Source organism: Armigeres subalbatus, chromosome 3, assembly GCF_024139115.2.
Source record: "Armigeres subalbatus isolate Guangzhou_Male chromosome 3, GZ_Asu_2, whole genome shotgun sequence".
Lineage (NCBI taxonomy): Eukaryota > Metazoa > Arthropoda > Insecta > Diptera > Culicidae > Armigeres > Armigeres subalbatus.
The window spans coordinates 3,831,047-3,852,191 of record NC_085141.1 but is presented as its reverse complement, the minus strand read 5'-3'; the positions used below and the strand labels follow the sequence as shown (position 1 = coordinate 3,852,191).

The 21,145-nt window shown below is 37.7% G+C and overlaps 1 protein-coding gene across 7 annotated transcripts in view; it reads right to left on the bottom strand.

The window, feature by feature from the left end:
- The window catches only part of LOC134221267 (zinc finger protein 252), a 157,280-nt gene that overhangs the window by 8,273 nt on the left and 127,862 nt on the right, over positions 1 to 21,145 (bottom strand). For 3 of the 7 annotated variants that reach the window (XM_062700456.1, XM_062700458.1, XM_062700459.1), the window contains exons 3-11: positions 12,946 to 13,031; positions 12,844 to 12,882; positions 12,744 to 12,785; positions 12,554 to 12,686; positions 12,414 to 12,491; positions 12,247 to 12,353; positions 11,935 to 12,182; positions 11,649 to 11,780; positions 11,042 to 11,471 (exon numbers count right to left, since the gene is read on the bottom strand). In XM_062700456.1, the coding sequence (XP_062556440.1) occupies positions 11,042 to 11,471; positions 11,649 to 11,780; positions 11,935 to 12,182; positions 12,247 to 12,353; positions 12,414 to 12,491; positions 12,554 to 12,686; positions 12,744 to 12,785; positions 12,844 to 12,882; positions 12,946 to 13,031 (1,295 nt within the window). Of the gene's footprint in view, positions 1 to 11,041; positions 11,472 to 11,648; positions 11,781 to 11,934; positions 12,183 to 12,246; positions 12,354 to 12,413; positions 12,492 to 12,553; positions 12,687 to 12,743; positions 12,786 to 12,843; positions 12,883 to 12,945; positions 13,103 to 13,188; positions 13,324 to 13,424; positions 13,580 to 21,145 lie in introns of those variants that run through there. The other 4 variants (XM_062700460.1, XM_062700461.1, XM_062700462.1 and 1 more) reach the window with 4 other exon arrangements.

Below are 21,145 nucleotides of genomic sequence, written 5' to 3'. Positions count from 1 at the left end.
TTTTCAATGATTTTGCGAACAAAGTTCGAAATCTTTTAGAGTTTTTTAAAAGTATACATCAAAATAGACTCTTTGTGGTGAAAAGTCAAAATCCACAAAACCTAACATGGGACAATTATGCGTAGAAGGGCAGTATAACCTATAGGCAAGCGGAAGTCTGCTGGATAACTGTCACTCAAGTCCGTTATGCATGACTGCATGTCTTTTACAGCTGGCGCGGTACCACGGTTGCTTTGATTGATATTTTGATGGCTCTCCGTTGTTGTTCATATCAAGCCTACTTTATGCTTTCAAATCAATTAGGGGAACTGTTCCAATCTCCATCTCACTGAACATATGTTCATCCCATCGCGAAACAAAGAATTACGGCACCAATTTCGTTGCATCTTTCTGTCAACATGTGTGCTCACTACTGAAAAAAAATCACAAAAATAAGAAATAAATCCAATACCTTTTCATTGCTTTATTTTTGATGGGATGAACATCGTAGCTTATTTCTCTGACACACAGGAATCTTTCTCGGGTCTTCCACTCATTATGATAGGGTGAATATGGGAGATAACACTTTTGTCTTAAAACTTTGTCAGTAATTAATTATGCTATATGTTGAAAATTTATATCACTGCTAACTAACTTTCCAAATCCTAGCGGGGGGCTAATTTTTCTCTAGGGAGGGCATAGCCCCCCTACCCCCTCCCATATTTACGCCAATGGGCATATATTCATTTAACTTACGAACTGGTTGACCGATGTGTGATATTTTATCACCAATCAATCGATTCATTTTGACTAAAATAAAAACTCCCCCTAAGAAATTAACACATTTCATTAATAAAAAATAGGAAAATGCCAATAAAGAAAACAAGATATTAAGGCTGGTTTAAAATTCGGAAAACGTGTCCCGGGATTTGATCTCCCATGTAATTTAAATAGTATCGGAATATGCGTTTTCCGTGACAGGAGAAGTCTACACAAAAAAAAATTCTCGAAGTGTAAACACAACGGCGGAATTCAGAATGAGAAGTAAGAAGAATAAAGTGAGAAATGAGTAGTAAGAAGTGTGAAGTGAAAAGTGAGCAGTAAAAATTGAGAAGTTTGAACGATTAGTGCGAAACAGTAAGTAGTAAGACGGCCACCTGTCTATCTCACAAAATAATCTTTTTTTTTCACAAAAAGTTAAAAGCTTTTCAAAAATAAACCAATAAAAAAATTCTTTTCCATCAAAAAATTGAAAAAATCACTAAATTTGATTAAATTTTCAATGAACAATAAACGCATTTAAAGAAGGGGTCATGGAAAATGTTGTAATTGTTTATTGCTGATGTTGATTTATTTATGGAAATTTTGTATCTTTTTCATGGAACATTTTGATTTCTTTAGGAAGAATAATTTTTAATTGCAATTTTTGCTTTTTAAAGTGGTAATTTAATTAAAATTTAGATAACTCTTAATTGTTTGTAGAAATTTTGCATTATTCAGGTCAATTTTGTATTTGTTTGTTGCTTATACTCTGATTTCTTTATTAGTAAATTCCTATTTTTTTAAAGATTTTTTTTAATAATTTATGGAAATTTTATTTTGCTGACATTCGTTTTGAGATTCGCAGTGTTTTGAGTAATTTGGGTAATTCAACTCTGAAAATGTTGTTCCTCTTTACAGCAAAAGAGTGAACATAGCTATTGCATCCATGACTAACATTGATTCCTTTGTTTGAGAAACTGCATGATTTTATAGAATTCCGAGAAAACAACAAAAAAATGCTTTTGAACAAATTTGTAGCGAAACTTCCGAATTTTTCGATACAGCTCAATAGTTATAGGCAGAATAAAATACTCAATTTTACGTGAAACAGCATTCAAATCGATTATGCATCATCTAACACTCTAAAATTTTTAACATTTTTTAAAACAAGATTTTATTTATAATGTGCCAATCATCGAGGGGGGTGATAATGGGTCAGGGGGGGTAAGGATGAGTCAGCGCCTTCACCAACAGTCTGGAGGTCGGATTACAAAATCATTCAAACAGGTCAGTTTTCTTGCACTCAGATACATTCTATTCTACACGCATTCTATGTAGTTGAAACATTGAACCATTCTCAACTCCATTTGCCCATAATCGTCACCCCCGACAACGGTATTTTCTTTAAAAAAATTAATCCGCAAAAATATAAATCCGAGCAGTATAACTTTGTCTAAGAGCACCTCCACGGGAGTCCTCATCGCCATTCTTATTATAGCGCTCCCTTCCGAGTGCTATTTTAGGATAGCACCCCATCTCCTACCGGTTTGGTTTCTGTTTTAGGAATAGCGACTTTGTAAACATATTGAGTTCTCATCGGGCGTTGCTTAAAGGTGGTCATCTTCTTCAATGACTCTACATTCCAACTGGTACTTGGCTAGCTGCTTAACTTAGTTCTATTAGCATTTCCTCAGTTATTAATTGAAAGATTTTCCGTGCCCGCCATTGCAAGAGTATGTATTTTGTGTGACAACCATGCCCAAAGAGTCCACTCAAAAACACCCTTGACCAAATCGGGAATAGAACTCGCCATCTTCGGAGAGCAATCCTACGCTTTTGCTTGCAAGGCTAACTGGAGATCAGTCGTAGTAAATTTTTTAACCGTTATACCTTCTGGACTTGCATTCTACTGGAATTTTTTTTCGGGGATTTATACTTGCAGTCAAAATAAATCCTCTTGAAATTTCTACCAGTTTTCCTACAGGAATCTCTTGACAAAATCCTACAGGAATGCCTCCACAGCTTTTTTTCTCTGAAAAAATTGTGACAACATCCGAAAGTAAAGAATTCCCTTGAAAAAACTAGGTTTCAATTGAAATTATCAAAGATATTATTGGGCAATTCTAATAAAAATATCCCGAAAGATTCTGGAAGAAATCCTAAAACTATTCTGGGAGAACTGTTAAAGATTCTTAAAAGACCACAAAGATTGCTAGGTAGCTCCCGAAGAAATCTGCCAGGGATCCTACATGAATTTCCAAAACAAGTCATAATTGAATGAACGACAGAAAAGAGAAACTTGCGGAAGATTTTCTGGAGAAACTAGTTGAAGAACATACTGAATAATTACTAAAGGAACATTCTGAGATATTCCTGGAATAACTTGCAAAATAAAAACATAGTAGAATTTCCTATCGCGAAAAATCCATGAATATTTCGGGCTCTAGCGGGAGCCGGTACGCATCGCTCCTTATTATAGCTCTATTACTTCAATTACTTCTTCGCGGAATTGAACTGGGGCACTGGATAAAAAAAAGGATATTTCCCTTGCTATTTAATAACTATTTAATTCCATCAAAATTGTTCTGAAAACAGAAAAACAGATTTTCTGCAATTTTGATCAATTCTAAAGTGACGTTTCACAAAATAGCAACCATGTATGGAAATTTAGCCTCCCGCAGTATGGGGCGCTAAATTTGGAAACTCACAACTAATTTTGAGTTGCGTTCTTATTTTACATTCCCGTTTAGATACCTCCGGTGTAGAAGTGGGTCCCTATAAAGGGCCCGGAAATAGCGATAGGGCCCCAGATGGGGACTCCCGTGGAGGTGCTCTAACAGGATAATGCTTTGAATTCGGCGTGAAAGCTGGAATGGCATTCAAACGCTCCAAAGAAAATCGTTGCGTCTGGAGGAAGCATACCGAATGATCGAAACGTTGAAGGTAAGTTTGAACTTCCGTAGACAGCAGGATCGATTTAAGAGGTTCATGAATTTCAAGAAATTATCGACAAGATTCTAAAATTACTTAACGTTCGATTTAAAACTGAATCGTTTGAGCTCCTGTTGGAAATTGAAACGTTTTGGCTGGGAGACGACGCAAACAGAACAAAAATCTTAGTTTTTATGATATTGATGTCGGTTTGGAACACTTGCTGCTGCATCGGGAAATGTTTTTCCAAGCTTTGAAGAAAAGTGTGTTGAGAATATCTCAACTATTATTAACTACTTCAAGAAAGAACCGCAGTCCCGCAGATTGCATGCGAAGTGCTTCTAAAATTAAGGAAATACAAAATAATATTTTGAGCTGCTCTTATTCAATAATTCTAGCAAACGAGACAAGATGGGATATGAGTATAAGAAGTGAGGAAGTTTTTGGTAACAGTTATAATGTCTTTAGAGATGACAGAGATTGCGAATGGTCCGAAAAGAAATCAGGTGGTGGTGTTCTGGTGGCAGTTTCCACAAGTTATAATTCAGAAATCATTGCAGTAACGAAATTTAAAGAATTCGAGCACGTGTGGGTGAAAGTTCAAATGGCAAATGAGAATCATATTTTCGCTTCGGTATACTTTCCTCCAAACAGAGCCAATAAAGATCTATATGATAAGTTTTTTTGTAGCTGATCAAATTTTGTCAGGCCAAACTCCTGAAACAAAAATTCACATTTTCGGTGATTTCAACCAACGCAATGTAGATTTCATACCAGATATTGATAATGAAAACATTTTGCTTCCAATAGTTGGAGAAAGTGAAATTCTGCACTTTATTTTTGACAAAATTTCAAGCTTGGGACTTAATCAGGTCAACCATGTGAAAAATCAACAGAACTGTCATTTGGACCTATTGCTAACTAACATTTATGATGACTTTAGTGTGAACGAATCACTCACACCATTATGGAGAAATGAAGTGTTTCACACGGCAATCGAATACTCTTTGTTTTTACATGATGTTTTCCCACCTAATGACTATCAAATTGAGGAAGTTCTGGATTATCAAGCAGCTAATTACGAGAACATTAGAAATAAATTAAACATTATTGATTGGCAAACAACTTTGAGGAATCAAGATAATATCGAAAATGCTGCTAATTTATTCTACAGTAAATTGTTCAAAATAATAAAAGAAGCAGTTCCACTTAAAAAACGTAGATGCTGCTTTTCTACAAAAGAACCAATTTGGTTCAATAGGCAAATAAAGAACTTAAAAAATCGAAAGCAAAAAGCGCATAGAAATCACAAAAAAATTAATAATTCAAGTAGTATGGAAAATTATTTGAACATTTGCGATCAACTTAATACGGCTATGCACACAGCATTTGATGAGTATAATGCAAAAACTGAAGCGGAAATTAAATCTTGTCCCAAAATATTTTTCCAATATGTAAACACCAAACTAAAGACTGACAATTTTCCCTCAATAATGTACATAGACAGCAAAGTGGGTACTAATTCTGATGAGATTTGCAATTTGTTTACTGAGTATTTCCGTGAAATTTAATCTGAACACTCAGAGGAGGACCGTGATCGCGCGTTTTTTGATTTCTATCCTGAGTTCTCAAACGATATAAGCGTCGACCAAATTAATGTTCTTGACATACTGGACGCGTTAAAACAATTGGACGTAACAAAGAGTACAGCTGAGCTCACTGCTCCTTTGTTGTGGCTTTTCAATATGTCATTAAAATCTGGAGAATTTCCTAAACCGTGGAAAACTTCCTTTCTGGTGCCGATTTTCTAGTCTGGTAAAAAAATCCGACATCCGCAATTACCGCGGAATCGCTTCTCTCTACACCATTCCAAAATTATTCGAAGCAACTGTCAATGAGAAAATATTCAACCAAATAAAAAATAGGATCACTACAAGGCAGCATGGATTCTTCAAAGGTCGGTCGACAGCTACGAACTTACTGGAATTTGTGAATTATTCTCTTGAAGTCATGGACAGAGGAAATCACGTTGAAGTTTTATATACGGATTTTAGTAAAGCGTTCGATAGAGTTGATATACCAATGCTTCTCTTTAAACTGCAAAAAATGGGAATCCAGCCTGGACTCCTTAAATGGCTTGAAGCATATCTGACCAGTCGCAATCAAATAGTTAGGTTCAAAGGAAAGCAATCTGTAGCTATTCATACCACATCAGGAGTCCCGCAAGGGTCGCATTTAGGTCCGCTATTGTTTATTTTGTTTGTAAACGACTTGTCCTTCATTCTAAAACATTTAAAAGTATTGATTTACGCTGACGATATGAAACTTTTTATTGAGATCAAAGACGCTGAAGACATGAACACATTCAAACACGAGATCCAGATATTTCATAACTGGTGTATAAAAAGTTTGTTACAGCTTAATATAAAGAAATGCAACTTAATTACTATAAGCAGAAAACGAAGTATTCCAAATATGACAATCACTTTAGGTAGCCAAAATGCAACAAGATGTGATAGAGTTAGGGATCTTGTTATAATTATAGACTCTAAGCTTACGTTCATTGACCATTATAATACTATTATAAACAAAGCTAATAATATGTTAGGATTCATAAAAAGGTTTGGCTACAACTTCCACGATCCATACACTATAAAAACATTATATATTGCTTATGTCAGATCGATACTTGAATATTGCAACATAGTTTGGTCACCTTACACAGTCACGCATGACACAAGAATTGAGTCGGTATTGTCGCGCTTATCTTTTTCTAGACTTTCGGGGCGGTCTTACTCTCGCAGGCTCGACTGCGAAGGTAGACGTCAAGATAGCCGCCGGGTTAAAAGATAGGGAAAATTTTCCCACTCAAAACAAAACCACGTGCTTTTCGCCAAATGACAGCAGTACTCGATTGTATTAGTGAGAGGCAACCGGAGTCACTGAGTACATGGAGAGTGTTTATCATGACAAGTGCATACGGTAGGTAAGATTTTTATTGACTCTGTCGTGTTTAGCGACTGTTGCGATTACCTGAGAAGCAGCCAGCAGGACGCTGCAGTATTCTATATTTTCTCAAGATGCATAATACAAAAGCAATTTTTATTATATGCACTACGCAAGTTGGGGTGGACTCAACTTCCACTCCCGTCTTATAAAGCACGATGCATGCTAATTAGTATACAAACATTGAAGGAACGACGGGAATATGCGATGCTATCTTTCATTAATGATGTTATCTCGAACAAGGTCGACTCAGAGGCAATATTATCTAAATTAAATTTTTATATCCCACAAAGACCTTTGCGAAATCGAACTTTATTTGCCTGTAGTAGTCATCGTACAAACTATGCGAAATTCGGACCCATAAATCAAATGATGGCTGCTTATAATAAACATTGGAATGCTATTGATTTCAATACATCTAAGACTAAATTGAAACAATACTTGCGTACTCAGTAAATGCTTGGTGTGTATAATTTTCATATCGGATAAAAGTGTTTAATAATTTTAAGTAACGGAGAACTATATTATAAGACTAAATCTGTATCAAACGGTCTACAAACATGATTGACGACAATAAACAAAAAAAAATGATTGAACTTCTTCCAGAGCTTGTCAAATTTCTGAATATTTTTGTGACAATTAGGACATCTTCTACAACACCTGAGCGATCATTTTCAGGAATTCTAAGATTGAAGACACACTTGCGCTCCAGCATGGATCAACAACGTCTGAATTCTGTGGCCATATTGCTCTTCCACAAAGACATATATGAAGTTTTGAATGAGTTTATTCCCCGATATAGCAAGAGAAAAAAACTTTATATATATAACAAGTAGAGTGTTTGAAGCCTGATCGTTTTTGAATAAAGAAAGAATTACACACGTTGTTTATTACAAGGGACTTCAGAATGCTAAGAAAGTCATTATCAAAAAAGTTTTCAGATCTTTTGATCCTTAAAGCTATGTCCATTTAGAATCCGGAATAATAAAATCATCTGTATCTCGGTAATGGATTGACGTACAAATAAGGTTAATACATCAAAACAAAGGTAATTTACTGTACTTTAAGGAAAAAAAAATAATACAAGTCATTTCTTTTTGTTTCTAGTGAAAATTCGCACCTTCTTCTTTATTCCTCTCATCAAAAGTTGCACACCTCCGAAGTCAACTTCCTTGGCCATTTGTTCCACATTTTGGTCATCTGAGTCGCGTCCCGAGCTGTTTTTCCACTTTTCTTAAGCTTCCGTTTCATTACTGCCCAAAATGTCTCGATGGGATTTGCGTGGATTTATTTGTGGGCAGTTGCGTGGATATATTTTATCGATGAAATTTTCGTTATTATCCCGATACCACTGGATGTCTTCCCGGCTGTAGTGGCAACTCGCCAAATCTGGCCAAAACTTCACGGGACCTTTATGGGCTTTATGGAAGGTAGACCGCGGTTTTTGAGACATTCCCCCTTGTACAGCTTCGAGTCCATCGTCTTATTCGTCACAAACACTTAGGTCTTTGCTCCACTGCTGCATATCCCTTGCCAAAATCTGTTTTTTTTGCAAGTTTGTCCAAAACACAAACTTAAATTTCGCAGGAACTACTCCTCGTACCGCGGCCATGTAAAATTTTTGGCTAGGAAGCTGTCCGAAATCCATTTTGACACAGGTTCCATCGTCGATGAAACTTTCCGTGCCGCTGCAATACAATAAATGATTCCGGATTCTAAATAGACATAGCTTTAGAGCACTATTGTCAGTTTCTAGTAGTCCCTACAATGTGGAGCAGTGGAAGCAAGTAGGGGAAACTGGGGTAATATGCACCCCCGGGACAAAACGACCTTTTGACGTTTTTGAGGACATTTTCGGCAGATTTTCAGAAGTGTTCACAACAGCGCATGTACTTCGGATCTCGAACTATGAATCTAGCAGTAAAAATTCTTGAAAATATGTCTGGAACACCGCCTAAAGGTCGTGCATTTTACCCCTACAGTAAAATATCTATGCAGTGCCTTCGATTGTATACTGCTCTTTGCATATGTGATAGGTGCTAAACGTTGTTGGCCGTTGATTGAGTTTCATATGAGAATTTTCTATTTTGTCTTTGACCACCAGATCAACGAACCAAGCAACCGAGCAACACACTTTTCATAAACGAGTTCATATGACTTGTGTATGACCACATCAAGACATATTATAATTTTTGTAACCTAATCAGCCTAAGTTATGCCCTTAGGGATAGGTAATTCACAGTTATAATCAAATGGATTGCTTTTGGCTAAAACCTTTATTGCTTATCAAAAGTGCTTACAAAACTGGCACAAAAGCGGCTTTGTAATTATGCTCATCCTTTTCTATCATACCACGTAGAAACAATTATTTGCATGTTGGCGATAATGTCATTGTATTTGCCCCGTACTATGATGACAATATTAAAACAACGAGGCCAATTACTTCGAAGCCATAGGCTTCCAGATTTTTGAGAAGATCATCCACTATTAAAGACTATAAAGGTGATAAAACGCCTCTGTGTAATGGTAATAACACACTGATACGAAAATTATTTTAAGCTCTTAGTGGAATGTATTTACTTGTCATAAGACGAGTTAGTACAATTCCATTAAATTCCACTACTTCATTGTACCTTTGACAGATACGTATTTCGATCTTACTGTTGAGATAGAAATACGTATCTTGCAAAGGTACAATAAAGTAGTGGAATCAAATGGAATTGTACTCGTCTTATGCAGTGTACTCGTCTTATGCAGTGTTGGTAAAAAATCAAAATCTCAAAACTCATGGACGATTCAAATCAAGCGTGAGTTGAAAGGCACCCAACTCAGCACCTGAAAAAACATGGCTGAGTTGAATCATCCACCACCACATGATTCACATCGTAGGTTTTCTTTTGTTCTCCTTCGTAACCTAACAGTAAATTAACGTTCAACACATGGAACAATGGATACTCTTGCGTGTGTAAACCATGAATTGTTCCCAAATTGATTATAAACACTTTTTAGAGCAAAATGATTTTTCGGGAAATGAGTGGAATGATCCGTTTTAGCATGAAAAACTCAGACGTGATGCATTACTTTAAATTCGCAAACGAGTTAATTCGCGCGGGAGCGCTCAACGATTGAGTTTTATGAATGATTTTACCAACACTGGTCTTATGACAAGTAACACACTGATGTAAGAGTTGCCACACGCTCGCCCAGCTGAACTCAAATTTGGGTCAGTTTAACTCAAAATCGGAAAAACTGGCTCAAGACAAAATTGAGTTCATGGCCTTGAACTCAATTTTGAGTCATGGTGTCAGATATTTTATTTTGAGTTATATCTACTCAATTTCATAAAATCGAATATTTATGAAATTGAGTTTGTCAAACCAAAAAAAAAATTATCTTCATTATTAAATTTTTATTAAACAACAGAATAAAACAAAATAAATATGAAAAACGTTTTATTTACATGTTTAACAGTTAATGCATATACATAAATTGAATATTATAATGATTTCGAGTGAAACTCGGCAACGATTTATCAGAGTTTTGAGGATGATATCTCAGGCTCCAGTCCTGCATTGTCACGGATTCACGTCGAACATCTTGCAAGCCTGCACCAGTCTTAGTCGACGTCCTCCAGTAACACTGGGTTTTCCCGATTAAGTCGTTCAGTCCAGAAATTTTCTTTAAATTTCTCTAAGCGATCGCCAAACGGAAAGTTCCAAAATAACTCTGCAGATCAGAATCAGAAGAAATAATTATTTTAATTTAATTAATGAATATGAAACATGTCAGTAACTTACCCCATAAGCAGAGATGACTGCTTCTAGCCATATTTGCAAATTAATAACTGGACATGCTAATAGAACCCAAAGTTGAAATGCCGGCCAATTTCCAGTTGGAATGTAGAGCCATTGAAGAAGAAGCATATATAATTAATTGAACTGAAGCTGAACCTGCAGAAAATAATGAAGAAAAATATGAGAAACATAAAAGATACTGACAAATGTTGGCTAAACTTACGTACTTTTGATTACTATATTTTTCCACTAAAGATTGTCACCCATATAAAGCGTTTGGAATGCGGATTGGACTTAGCCATTTTTTCTCAGTGAACTCAGTTTTGCAATTTAGCCGTTTTATATTATTTTGAGTGACAGTTACTCAAATTCATAAATCTCGTTTACTCAGCGTTTGACGTCTCAGAAGAAGTTATGAATTTGAGTTAAATCGACCCAAATTTGAGTTCAGCCAGACGAGCGTGCAAGGTTAGCAAACATTCCTCTTTTTAACCACGATTCAATAATACATTATGTCTTTATTAAAGAATTATGAGAAGTATTGTCAAAGGCTCCCCCTAGGTACTTACCGTATAGGTTTTCTGCTTCTCCGCAGCAGCAGCGTGCTGCTGTGCTTCAATAATCTGCTGTTGATAGGATTGGAAGCTAGCTCCCAATAAATGCGGCGGTGGATGCAATGGAGACGATAACTGCCCCTCGTTCCCTGCTCCCGCGGCAGCATTGCTAGCAATCTGCTGCTGTAGCTGTTTCTTGTCTTCTTGCGACGGAATCGGTAAACCGTGCGCCGTCCTCAGGTGGTCACTCAACCCATCGGAACTGTCGAACGACTCGTTGCAGTTGAAGTAATGGCAGCAGTGTTTCGGGGATCGGGCCACCGCTCCGGCGGTGATGGGACCCTTCTTGAGATCAATCGCTGGATGTCGCATCTGCATGTGTTTGGTGAGATGGTTTTTCATGGTGAAACCCTCGTTGCAGCCGAGCACCGGACAGGTGAGGTATCTAGGATGGATATTGAATGATATTGATTAGAATCTTAATAACAGTTGGATGAGCCAGATGAATGGAGGAGGTTACTTAAACTGAACGGTTCTCCACCCAGCTCGGTCAGCGTTTCAAGAAATTTAAAAGCAAAAAAATCAGTTTGAATAACGTATAAGGCGGGTGGGAGGTTCTTACCTTCCATCCAGGTGCCTTTGTACATGCTTTTTCAGCAAAACTTCATCGTTGAATGTCATCGAGCACATGCTGCACGCGTAGTCGCCATGCTGGTGCGTCATATGCAAAATCAGATGAGGTTCTTGAATAAACCTGTAATCATATGTATCGATTGGTTGACATCCGGTATAAGATTTTAGTAATTGTGAATGGTGTTAGTTTAGCAACGAAAAACTTCAATTCAAAATAAATTAATCAGTTCAAAAATTAAGTATAACGCAACGCTGGTAGTGAGTTGTGGCGTTACCTTTCGTCGCACTTCGGACACGGAAAGCCAAAGTTTGAGCCGTGTATTTTCAAATGGTGCTGAAAGAGGGACTGAGACTTGAAACGCTTGTCGGGACACTGGGGACAGAAAAAGGTCTTCGCAGTGCTGTGCTCCGAGATAAGGTGGAGATTCAACTGAGTGGCTTGATAGAACCGCCTCGGACACTGATTGCATACGTACTGTTGGGTTTTGTGATGCGTTTTCATGTGGTTGTTCAAGTTGGTCACCTGCAAAGAAGAAACACAAAATGAAAAGATGATCTAGTCATCCTGGAGCGATTCCCGGACTCACTTGAGCGAATGAGCGTCCGCAGTTTGCTTCGATGCAAACATATGGCCGTTCTCCAGTGTGCAGTCGTCTGTGGTTGTTTAGATTTGTGATTTGTGTGAACGCTTTTCCTATAAAATTAAGAGCAATTTAAATTTAACTTAAATGGATAGAACATTTGTATATTTTACCACAATCGATGCAAACATAGGGGCGCTCATTTGTGTGAATACGGACGTGATTGCGCAGGTTAGCTTGTTGAGAAAAACCTAGAATGATTTTAAATTTTAAATTTAAATATATCAATTTATATCACTGAATTTGATTTCACCTTTTTGACAATATTCACAAATGTACTTTTTCTCTGCAGTATGATTGCGTATGTGATTTAGCAGAGATGTCTTACGACTAAATGTTTTATTGCAGATGGGACAACTCCCTTCTTCTCCTTCCAGAACTTCGTTCTAAAGAAGAAAACAAAATCAGTTATGTTTGGCAGCGCAATAATGTTAAGAACTCACATCAACAGCTTGCAAAGTTGCCTCCAAGTCGAAAGGAATTTGCTAAATAATGAATTTTATATTAGATTTATAATAAACAGATAATATTTTATTCACTTACAATTTGATGCTTTTTTGGAATTTGCTCCCCACCATTTGTCTGAAAATACAATACAGGATTAACACTTCAAGTATCAGAAAAACATTCGAAGACTATACTCACAGAGGTTCCCAATAATGCTGAATTGGTGGGAACCATGGTGGGGCGCGAACTATCATAGAAATTCGGCATCATCCCTTTCGTTATACCTTTTTAGAGCATTGGTGGATAAAATGTTAGTTACCAAGAACCATGAGAAGTCATCCGATTCAAATTTTTACTGGAACGATAGAAAAAGACAAACAAGCACTATAAGATATCGCATCACAGAGTTATAGAGAACTAAAAATAACATTCCGGTCGTACTAGTCTTCATTTTTTTGTGTCACAACGGTAAAGAAAAGAAAACAACCCAGTCTCACGCGTTGTTTTCTTTCTATCAACAAATGCAAATGTTCTGGATGAAAAGAAAACAACTGATGGAAAGCAAGAAGATAGGGAATGAACTCAAATATCAATGTTCGCTATATAACAATCTTTTATGCTATTACTAAGAAATAGTATAATTCTTTAATGGCACTTAAATGTATCCCGAAACATACTTGAAATCACTGAGAACACGGTTCAGTTTTTCTTCATTATTTTCTAATTATGAATACAAACAACTATTCTTCGCAGTGCATCACAGGAGAAAAAATCTTTAACACTTTTTTTCTTCCTGTTGACAGCTTGAATAAGTAATGTTTGACTTCTTGAACTGTGGCGGCTCTAGCATCAGTAAAACGATGCAACCGGCAAAAAATCGGTTTTGACTTGCGTGCGATTCTAACTTGCATTCTCCAACTAGGGTTGGCGATTCAATGTGTTAGGCCCGATACCGGTACGAATGGATGGATTCGAATGGAAAAAGAGTCGAATAATGCAACGATCATTAGGATTCACGACATTGGAAAATGGACACAATGCGATTAGATGTTCCGGCAACGAAAAACAAAAATGAGATCTGAAATCTGAAAATAGATTGTGTGTGAGTTCTGTACAGCAGAATACCACAGTACAGATCTCGGCACAGTAGCGGTTAAGTAACACACAGTGCCTACCAAATAAAGAAAAAAGAAAGTGGTACGTGAATTATATATCTCTGATGAGCTCCCTACGCAATATACAACGGAACTTGGCATAACGGCGACGCAAACGGTGGAATGGATAGTCAGCCCATATATTTTCTGTCATATTTTGCGTTTCTGTCGCATTTCCGTTGAGTTGCGTTTGGGGCTTTAATGTCCCATCTACCTCGAGTTTTCATAAAATCCCATCAGTTTTGTTTGTTTATTCGATTGTATGACATTCGCCAGAAAGTCAATTGCCAGAAAACTTTTCGCCACAAATTATTTGCCAGAATGGACCATTCCCCAGAAAGCCATGCGTTAGAATGCACCATTCCCCAGATTTGGCCTTCTCCTATTTTTTTTGGAATTTGGAACGCGGACATTTGGAATAGTTTTCGTGTTCACTAGGCTGACCATACGTACCGTATTTAACGGGACAGTACCATTTTTCAGCCCTTTTAGTACTGTCCCGTCGTAATCTGAAAAATCCTCAATTTGTCCCGTTTTTTCATAGAGCTCTAAAATTTCATTCAAACGATACAAAACACAACGAAAGTGGATGAAACCTAGCAAAAAATTATGAGTTTTTAAAACCTTTAATGATTTAAAAAAATCATGAAAATCGTGTAAATCAACAAATCACGAAGCTTGTATACGGATCTCGGTCCCAAATATTATCAAAGTGGCGAGATTTACGGGAACTTGTCTTGGAAATTGAAAGTCTCAGCCTCATTGAATATAGGAGAACTGCTCCTGGACTTCATCTCTTGGCTCCAATGTTCAACCTATCAAAAACAAAAGTATTTGATTTGTTTATTATTTTTGTGATTTTTTCAGCAGTGAGCACACATGTTGACAAAAAGATTGCGATGGAATTGGTGCCGTATTTTTATGTTTCACGATGAGATGGATATTTGTTCAGTGAGATGGAGATCGCAACAGTTCCCCTACAAAAAGACAAAAATCCGGGGGAAAATGTATCCGAACTGTGAACCAGTCCGAAAATATTACAACCTCGGAAACTTGTCCACAGATTTTGTTTCCGTGTTATTACAAAGGGGCGGGACCAATGGTTCAGCCCTCCCTACACAGAAAAAATAAAGATCCTAAAAAAAAGTTTAAAGAACTCAACTTTGAGTACGAAGTTCAAATTTTCAACTCAATATTAGGTAGTTTTCTCACTCCCTCTCATGAATGATATTATAAACAAAGAGAGCTGCATCGACCCAACGTATGTTGTTCCGTGGAAGAAACCAAATTTGAGTTCTTTTCACCACAGTCTCGAGTGAGTGAAAATAACATTAATTTGAGTTGGTGAAACTTCATAGTTGGTGAAAATTCAACACGGGAGTAAAGGGAAAGTACTCACCGGATTTTTCGCATTTTACTTATTTTTGGCTTCTTCCACGCAAAGGCGGATTTGAGTGAAAGGAACCATAAAGTGAGTTGATTCGCGGTTTCGTGTAGGAAAAATAGCCTCCCTACACAGAAAAAAATAATGAAAAGTAATCAGCGCGTAAATAATAAAGACGTGGAAAATTACACTATTCTGGGCGTACATGGATCTTTTCCAACATGTTCGCCCTAAATGTATGCAATTTACATAGCATTATGACACTTATTCGTATAAAAAGTGACATAATGCATTACAAATTGCAGACATCCAGGTGAAAATGTCGTTTAAATTTACGCTTTTTTTGGCATTCCCTTTATGTGCATTACTTTCGTGTAAATTTCAACAACTTTTTCTATCTGTGTAGAATTTGAAAAGTTAGTTAGCAGCGATATCAATTTTCAACATAGAGCATAATGAATTACTAAAAAAGTCTGAAGACAAAAGAGTTGTTTCCCATATTCTCCCTATCATAATTAAATGAGTGGAAGACAATTGAGCTTGTTTCTCATTTCTGAGAAAGATTCCTGTGTGGCAGTGTAATTGCACGTAATGTTAATTATGGAAATACAATATCCAATTGATTTGAAAGCATCAAAGTAAGCTCGATATGAACATTAACGGAGCCATCAATACATCAATCAAAACAATCGTGGTATTGCGCCAGCAGTCAAAGACATGTTGTCAACCACACGGACTGCAGTGACAGTTTATCAGCAGACTCACGCTTGCCTAGCTGCATGATAATCTCCACAATTTCCATCACCATTCGAGAAGGTTTTTCATCAGAATCTGATAGGAATCCCCATCATAATCCAAGAAGAGTTCTCATTAGAATATCTAGATAATTCCTTTCAGAATCGTCGAAGTACTCCGACTGGAATTCAGAAGAATTTACACTGGATTCTTTTCGGTATCGTTGAGGGATACCCTTAGGAATCTGTGGGGGATACCCACAGATTATAATCCATGGAGGATTTGCTTCAGAATCTCTCGTTGATTTGCTCTGAATCGTTCGAAGATTTGTTTCGAAATTATTTGACAGTTTGTTTCAGAGTACGTTGACGATTTGCTTCGGAATCCCTTCAATATTTAATTCAGAGTCTCTCGACGTCTTGCCTCGTAAACGCTCAACGATTTGCTTGTACATCCCTGGAGGATTCCCTCCGGAATCACTGGAGGGTTCTTTACGGAATCCCTGGAGAATTAATTCGGAGTCCCGACAATTTGCTTCTAGATAACTCGACAGATTGCTTCGGAATTCTTGGACGTTGGAATTCCTGGAGGATTTCCGACGGAATCTCTGGAATATTCCCGTTGGAACTTCTGTAACATTTCCGTCGGAATTCCTGAAATATTCCCTTCGGAATTTCTTAAATATGTTCGTCAGATTCTCTGGAACTTTCCCGTCCAAATCCCTGAAATATTCCCGTTGGAATTACTGGAATATTTCCGTCGACATCCCGGGAGGATTTGGAATTCCAGGAACATTCCCTTCGGACTCCTTGCAACATTCCTTTTTGATTCCCTGGTAGATTGCCTTCAGAATCCTTGGAGGTTCCCTTCGGTATGCTTGAGGAATTCTCGTCAAAATCTCTGAACATTCCCGTCGCATTCACTAAAGGATTGTCATCGGAATCCTTTGAGGATTTCCGTCGGAATCCCTGGAGGAATATTGCATTAACCACACGCTATCAATTTGAGTAGTAGAAGCATAAGTACTAGAACGCTAGTGGCGCTGTAGTCAATTAAATTATTTTGCTAAATTATGCTTCAACAACCTTCAATTGGCCATAATTTATACATCATGTTGTAGTACATGTTTTGTTTCATCACCAACATCGGTTTGACACTTGTAGTACCAGTACTTTGGCTGCCAGATCGAAGTGACCTAGATGTTAGTCACGCGAACAGGAGCGACATTAGCAATCTAATACTTATGCATATACTATTTGAGTCGTTGTAGCAATCATCGGCAGGTAAGCAAACACGCTTCTATACTGTGGGCCAGAGATGCATCTGAACACGAGAACGCGTGTTCGTGTTCTAAACGTTCTGAACACTGCATACTGTTCAAGAGCACTGACCTAACTTAGCAACTTGTATCCTAGGAAAATAAATTCAAGCGACAGCATGCTACACATTTTTTGGCTGGTAAGGGAACATGTGGGCATCTAACGGATAGAAATCAAACATGCTAATATATTTTTGTATAGTTCTAAATCTTCTAAATCTTTGTATAGTTCTAAATCTAAGGAATCTTAGTTAACATGATCATGTACACTGAACTGTGTTTAGAGTTCAAAACTAAGAACACCAAGGCACGCTCTTGGCTCATGTTCTGTTCAGGATGCACCTCTGTTGGGGGCTACAACAGAAAGTACGTGCGAGTATATGGATGAGTTTGATTGATCCGCAATTGCCTTAGGTGGTTGGACCGTATTTATCACATAACCACTAAGATAACTTAATGAGGTGGTAAAATTTTCGAAAAATTTTGAAAGGAAGCTTGAAACAGAGAAAATAGATGAAGGGGCCATAGCTTCCCTAGGCATCGGGGCTAGTTACGCCAATGGGCGTGACTGACGGAACGTCGACACAGAAAATCCACACCCCGGTCCCTTTTAGAACACACGGGGACCAACATTTTACCGATGTGTGAGGCTACCTTTACTATGCAGGATTTTTTTAAATTTACGCGACGAAATCCCACGAACTCCGCCAGATCGGACTATGGGATCAAAAGTTATGGCCAAAATACGATTTATATACTAAACACGCTAAGAATTTTTTTTAACTATATCTGATGTACGAGAAAGGCACAAACACCGCTAGGTGGATGAATCAGGGTTTTTTTTCGTAAAACTATTTTGGAATTTAAACCACATATTCCCGTTTTTTCCTCGAAATGATCTGGTCAGCTTAGTGTTCATTAAATGAGTTGTAAGAATAGGCGAGGCTGAAAAAAAACTTGGAGTGGTATGTATCACCGGTTTATTACCTCTATTATATTCTCGCTGCATTTTAAGGTGATTATACAAGTAAGCCCGTGTTGAACTTCAAATACTCCACATGTTTTTCTATACCCATTTCCTAAAGTGCATATCTGGTGTAATTATTTTCGTACAGTTCACTCCTATGCGCGTTATGGTCTCAATTTGGGCTCTTGAAGAATCACTAGAAAAGGCACGTGGTTTCCAAAATGGCCAATTTATGGCTTTGTTGTGTAATCACCCAGATTGAAGCAATGGTGGATATGATCCCTTCTTCGAAAGTAAGCTTATTCCCGGATTAAGATAATGATGTATATGGTCCTTTCTTCAAAAGTAGGTTTTTGCCCGGATTAAGGCAATGGTGAATGTGATCCCTTCTTAAAAAGTACACGTTTGTCCAGACACGATTCCTTCTTTAAAAGTAAGTGTGCTCCTAGATTAAGTGGATGACGGGTATAATCCTTTCTTTAAAAGTAGACGCTTACCCGAATTAAGACAATGGAGAATGGGATCCCTTCCTTAAAAGTAGGCGTCTTCTCTTGATTAAGGCAATGGTGGATGCGATCCCTTCTTTAAAAGTAAGTGCTTGCCCGGAGTAAGGCAATAATGTAATGGTGGATGTTTTTCCGTCTTTTTAAAATAGGCGTTTGCCGGATGAGGGTAATGGAGGATCTTCTTCTTCTTCTAATTGGCATTACAACCCAACACTGGGACAGAGCCGCCTCCCAGCTTAGTGTTCATTAAGCACTTCCACAGTTATTAACTGCGAGCTTTCTAAGCCAGGTTACCATTTTTGCATTCGTATATCATGAGGCTAACACGATAATGCTTTTATGCCCAGGGAAGTCGAGACAATTTCCAATCCGAAAATTGCCAAGACCGGCACCGGGAATCGAACCCATCCACCCTCAGCATGGTCTTGCTTTGTAGCCGCGCGTTTTACCACACGGCTAAGGAGGGTAATGGAGGATGTCAAGACAAAATTTTCAAAACGACTTTTCTGCTTTTGCAAACAAAGATTCAAACGACGATTCGACGAATCTGATAGCTCTCCCACGCAAACCAACACTATCAACAGGTAGCGGAATCATTCACCTACCTAATGATGGTGTTGGTTTGAGTGGGAGAGCTATCAGATTCGTCAAATCGTAGTTTGAATCTTTGTTTACAAAAGCAGATAAGTCGTTTTGAAAATTTTGTCTTGATGTGATCCATTCTTTATAAGTAGGCCTTTGGCCGGAATCATTCAGTGGTGGATACGATTCCTTCTTTAGAAGTAAACATTTGCCTAGGATACAATTTTATTCAATTTTTGAAATAAAATCTACGTGTGGAATGGAGCAAACATTGGTATTAGGCAAATATGAATGTATAGCGGGAGATACCCCAGCGCCGGAAACCTGCCATTTCTGGAGAAAACGACACTTGCAGAGGTCCCTCAACCATCTCATGTTACAAAGAAAAGCTATTGAAAAGTTACCTGCATGGAATATCAAATGCTCATGTTATAAACTTTGACAGGTTTGACCTTCACACTGGAATGTTCCTTTAAAAAGGTTAGCCTGAGGCAATCTGAGAGGCCTGAAAGCGGTCTAAGTCGTCTTTGGTCCATTTTAAATGCATAATTCACTTCCAGATCGAAAACCATGCAGCCGTCGAATGAATGGTATTGGTGCAAAGACTAAAGCGTCCTCTTCCACAGGTTCCTCTGACGGAGCAATCCGTGGTCCTGAAAGCGGTCAGTACCATCAATGGTCCGTTTTATATTTATACTTCGCTTCCCGATCGCAAGCCATAAAAAAAAGAGCCGTCGAATGACTGGTTTTGGCACTAAAATTGAGATGTTCTCTTCCTGTGGAGCAATCCGTGGTCCTGAAAGCAGTCAGGACCTTCAACATTTCAAAAGGGACGAAACTGCTTTTGTAAACAAGAGCTTCTCACGTCGCTGGTGAGCTAATTTAAACCACCCCCAACCACCACCCACGCAATCCAACACCACTGATGGAAATAGCGAAACTTTCTTTCATTCAATGACGCTGAATTGCTTGGGTGGATACAAGTTAGCCTACCAGCGACGTGAGAAGCTCTTGTTTGCCAAAGCAGTTGCACCCTTTTTGGGCTGACTGATTTCAATAAAAAAAAATGGGACATACATAATCACTTCCAAAGCAGGCCATGTGAAATATCGAAAGATTAATTGCAACTTTGACGAATTAGGTTGTTGGCGGAAATCGATATTTTGAAATATTTGGAATGTGCTGAAAAAACTAGATTATTTAATGTCCAAGTGTATTTGTTTCTAGATATATATGTGCATTGATTATCTTCAAAGACGACAGTGCCAGTGGCACAAATCGGTTTGCCTGATAATTTTATAGGAACGAATATACATGGTCCCACAATGGTGAATCGCCCACAGTTTTTGAATCACTTCAGTTTGAAATGTAAAATTAGAATAAAAACTGATATTATTCATAATAAAAATGTACTTGGCCTCTAGCTAAAGTATTCGTTCAACGATTACAACAGATTTCCTCCGTATATGCGTTGTTATATCCCATCAAAATAATAAAATCCGTCGGTCCGTCTTTTTCCTAGTCACAACGTTGTTGTTTTTTCATAAGTCGGTCAAGACACGATTTCATGAGCGAAGCTGTAAGACTGGGTTTGTGAGTTAGTTTTTCGAAATTTGAATCAGAAATAATTGGAGACAACATTTACAAGCAGGATAAACATATAACAAAAGAAAAACAACGGTACATCAAAGGGTAAATGCAAAATTTTGAGCAAATTTGTTGATTCATTAATTGTGGGAAGAACACATGCTC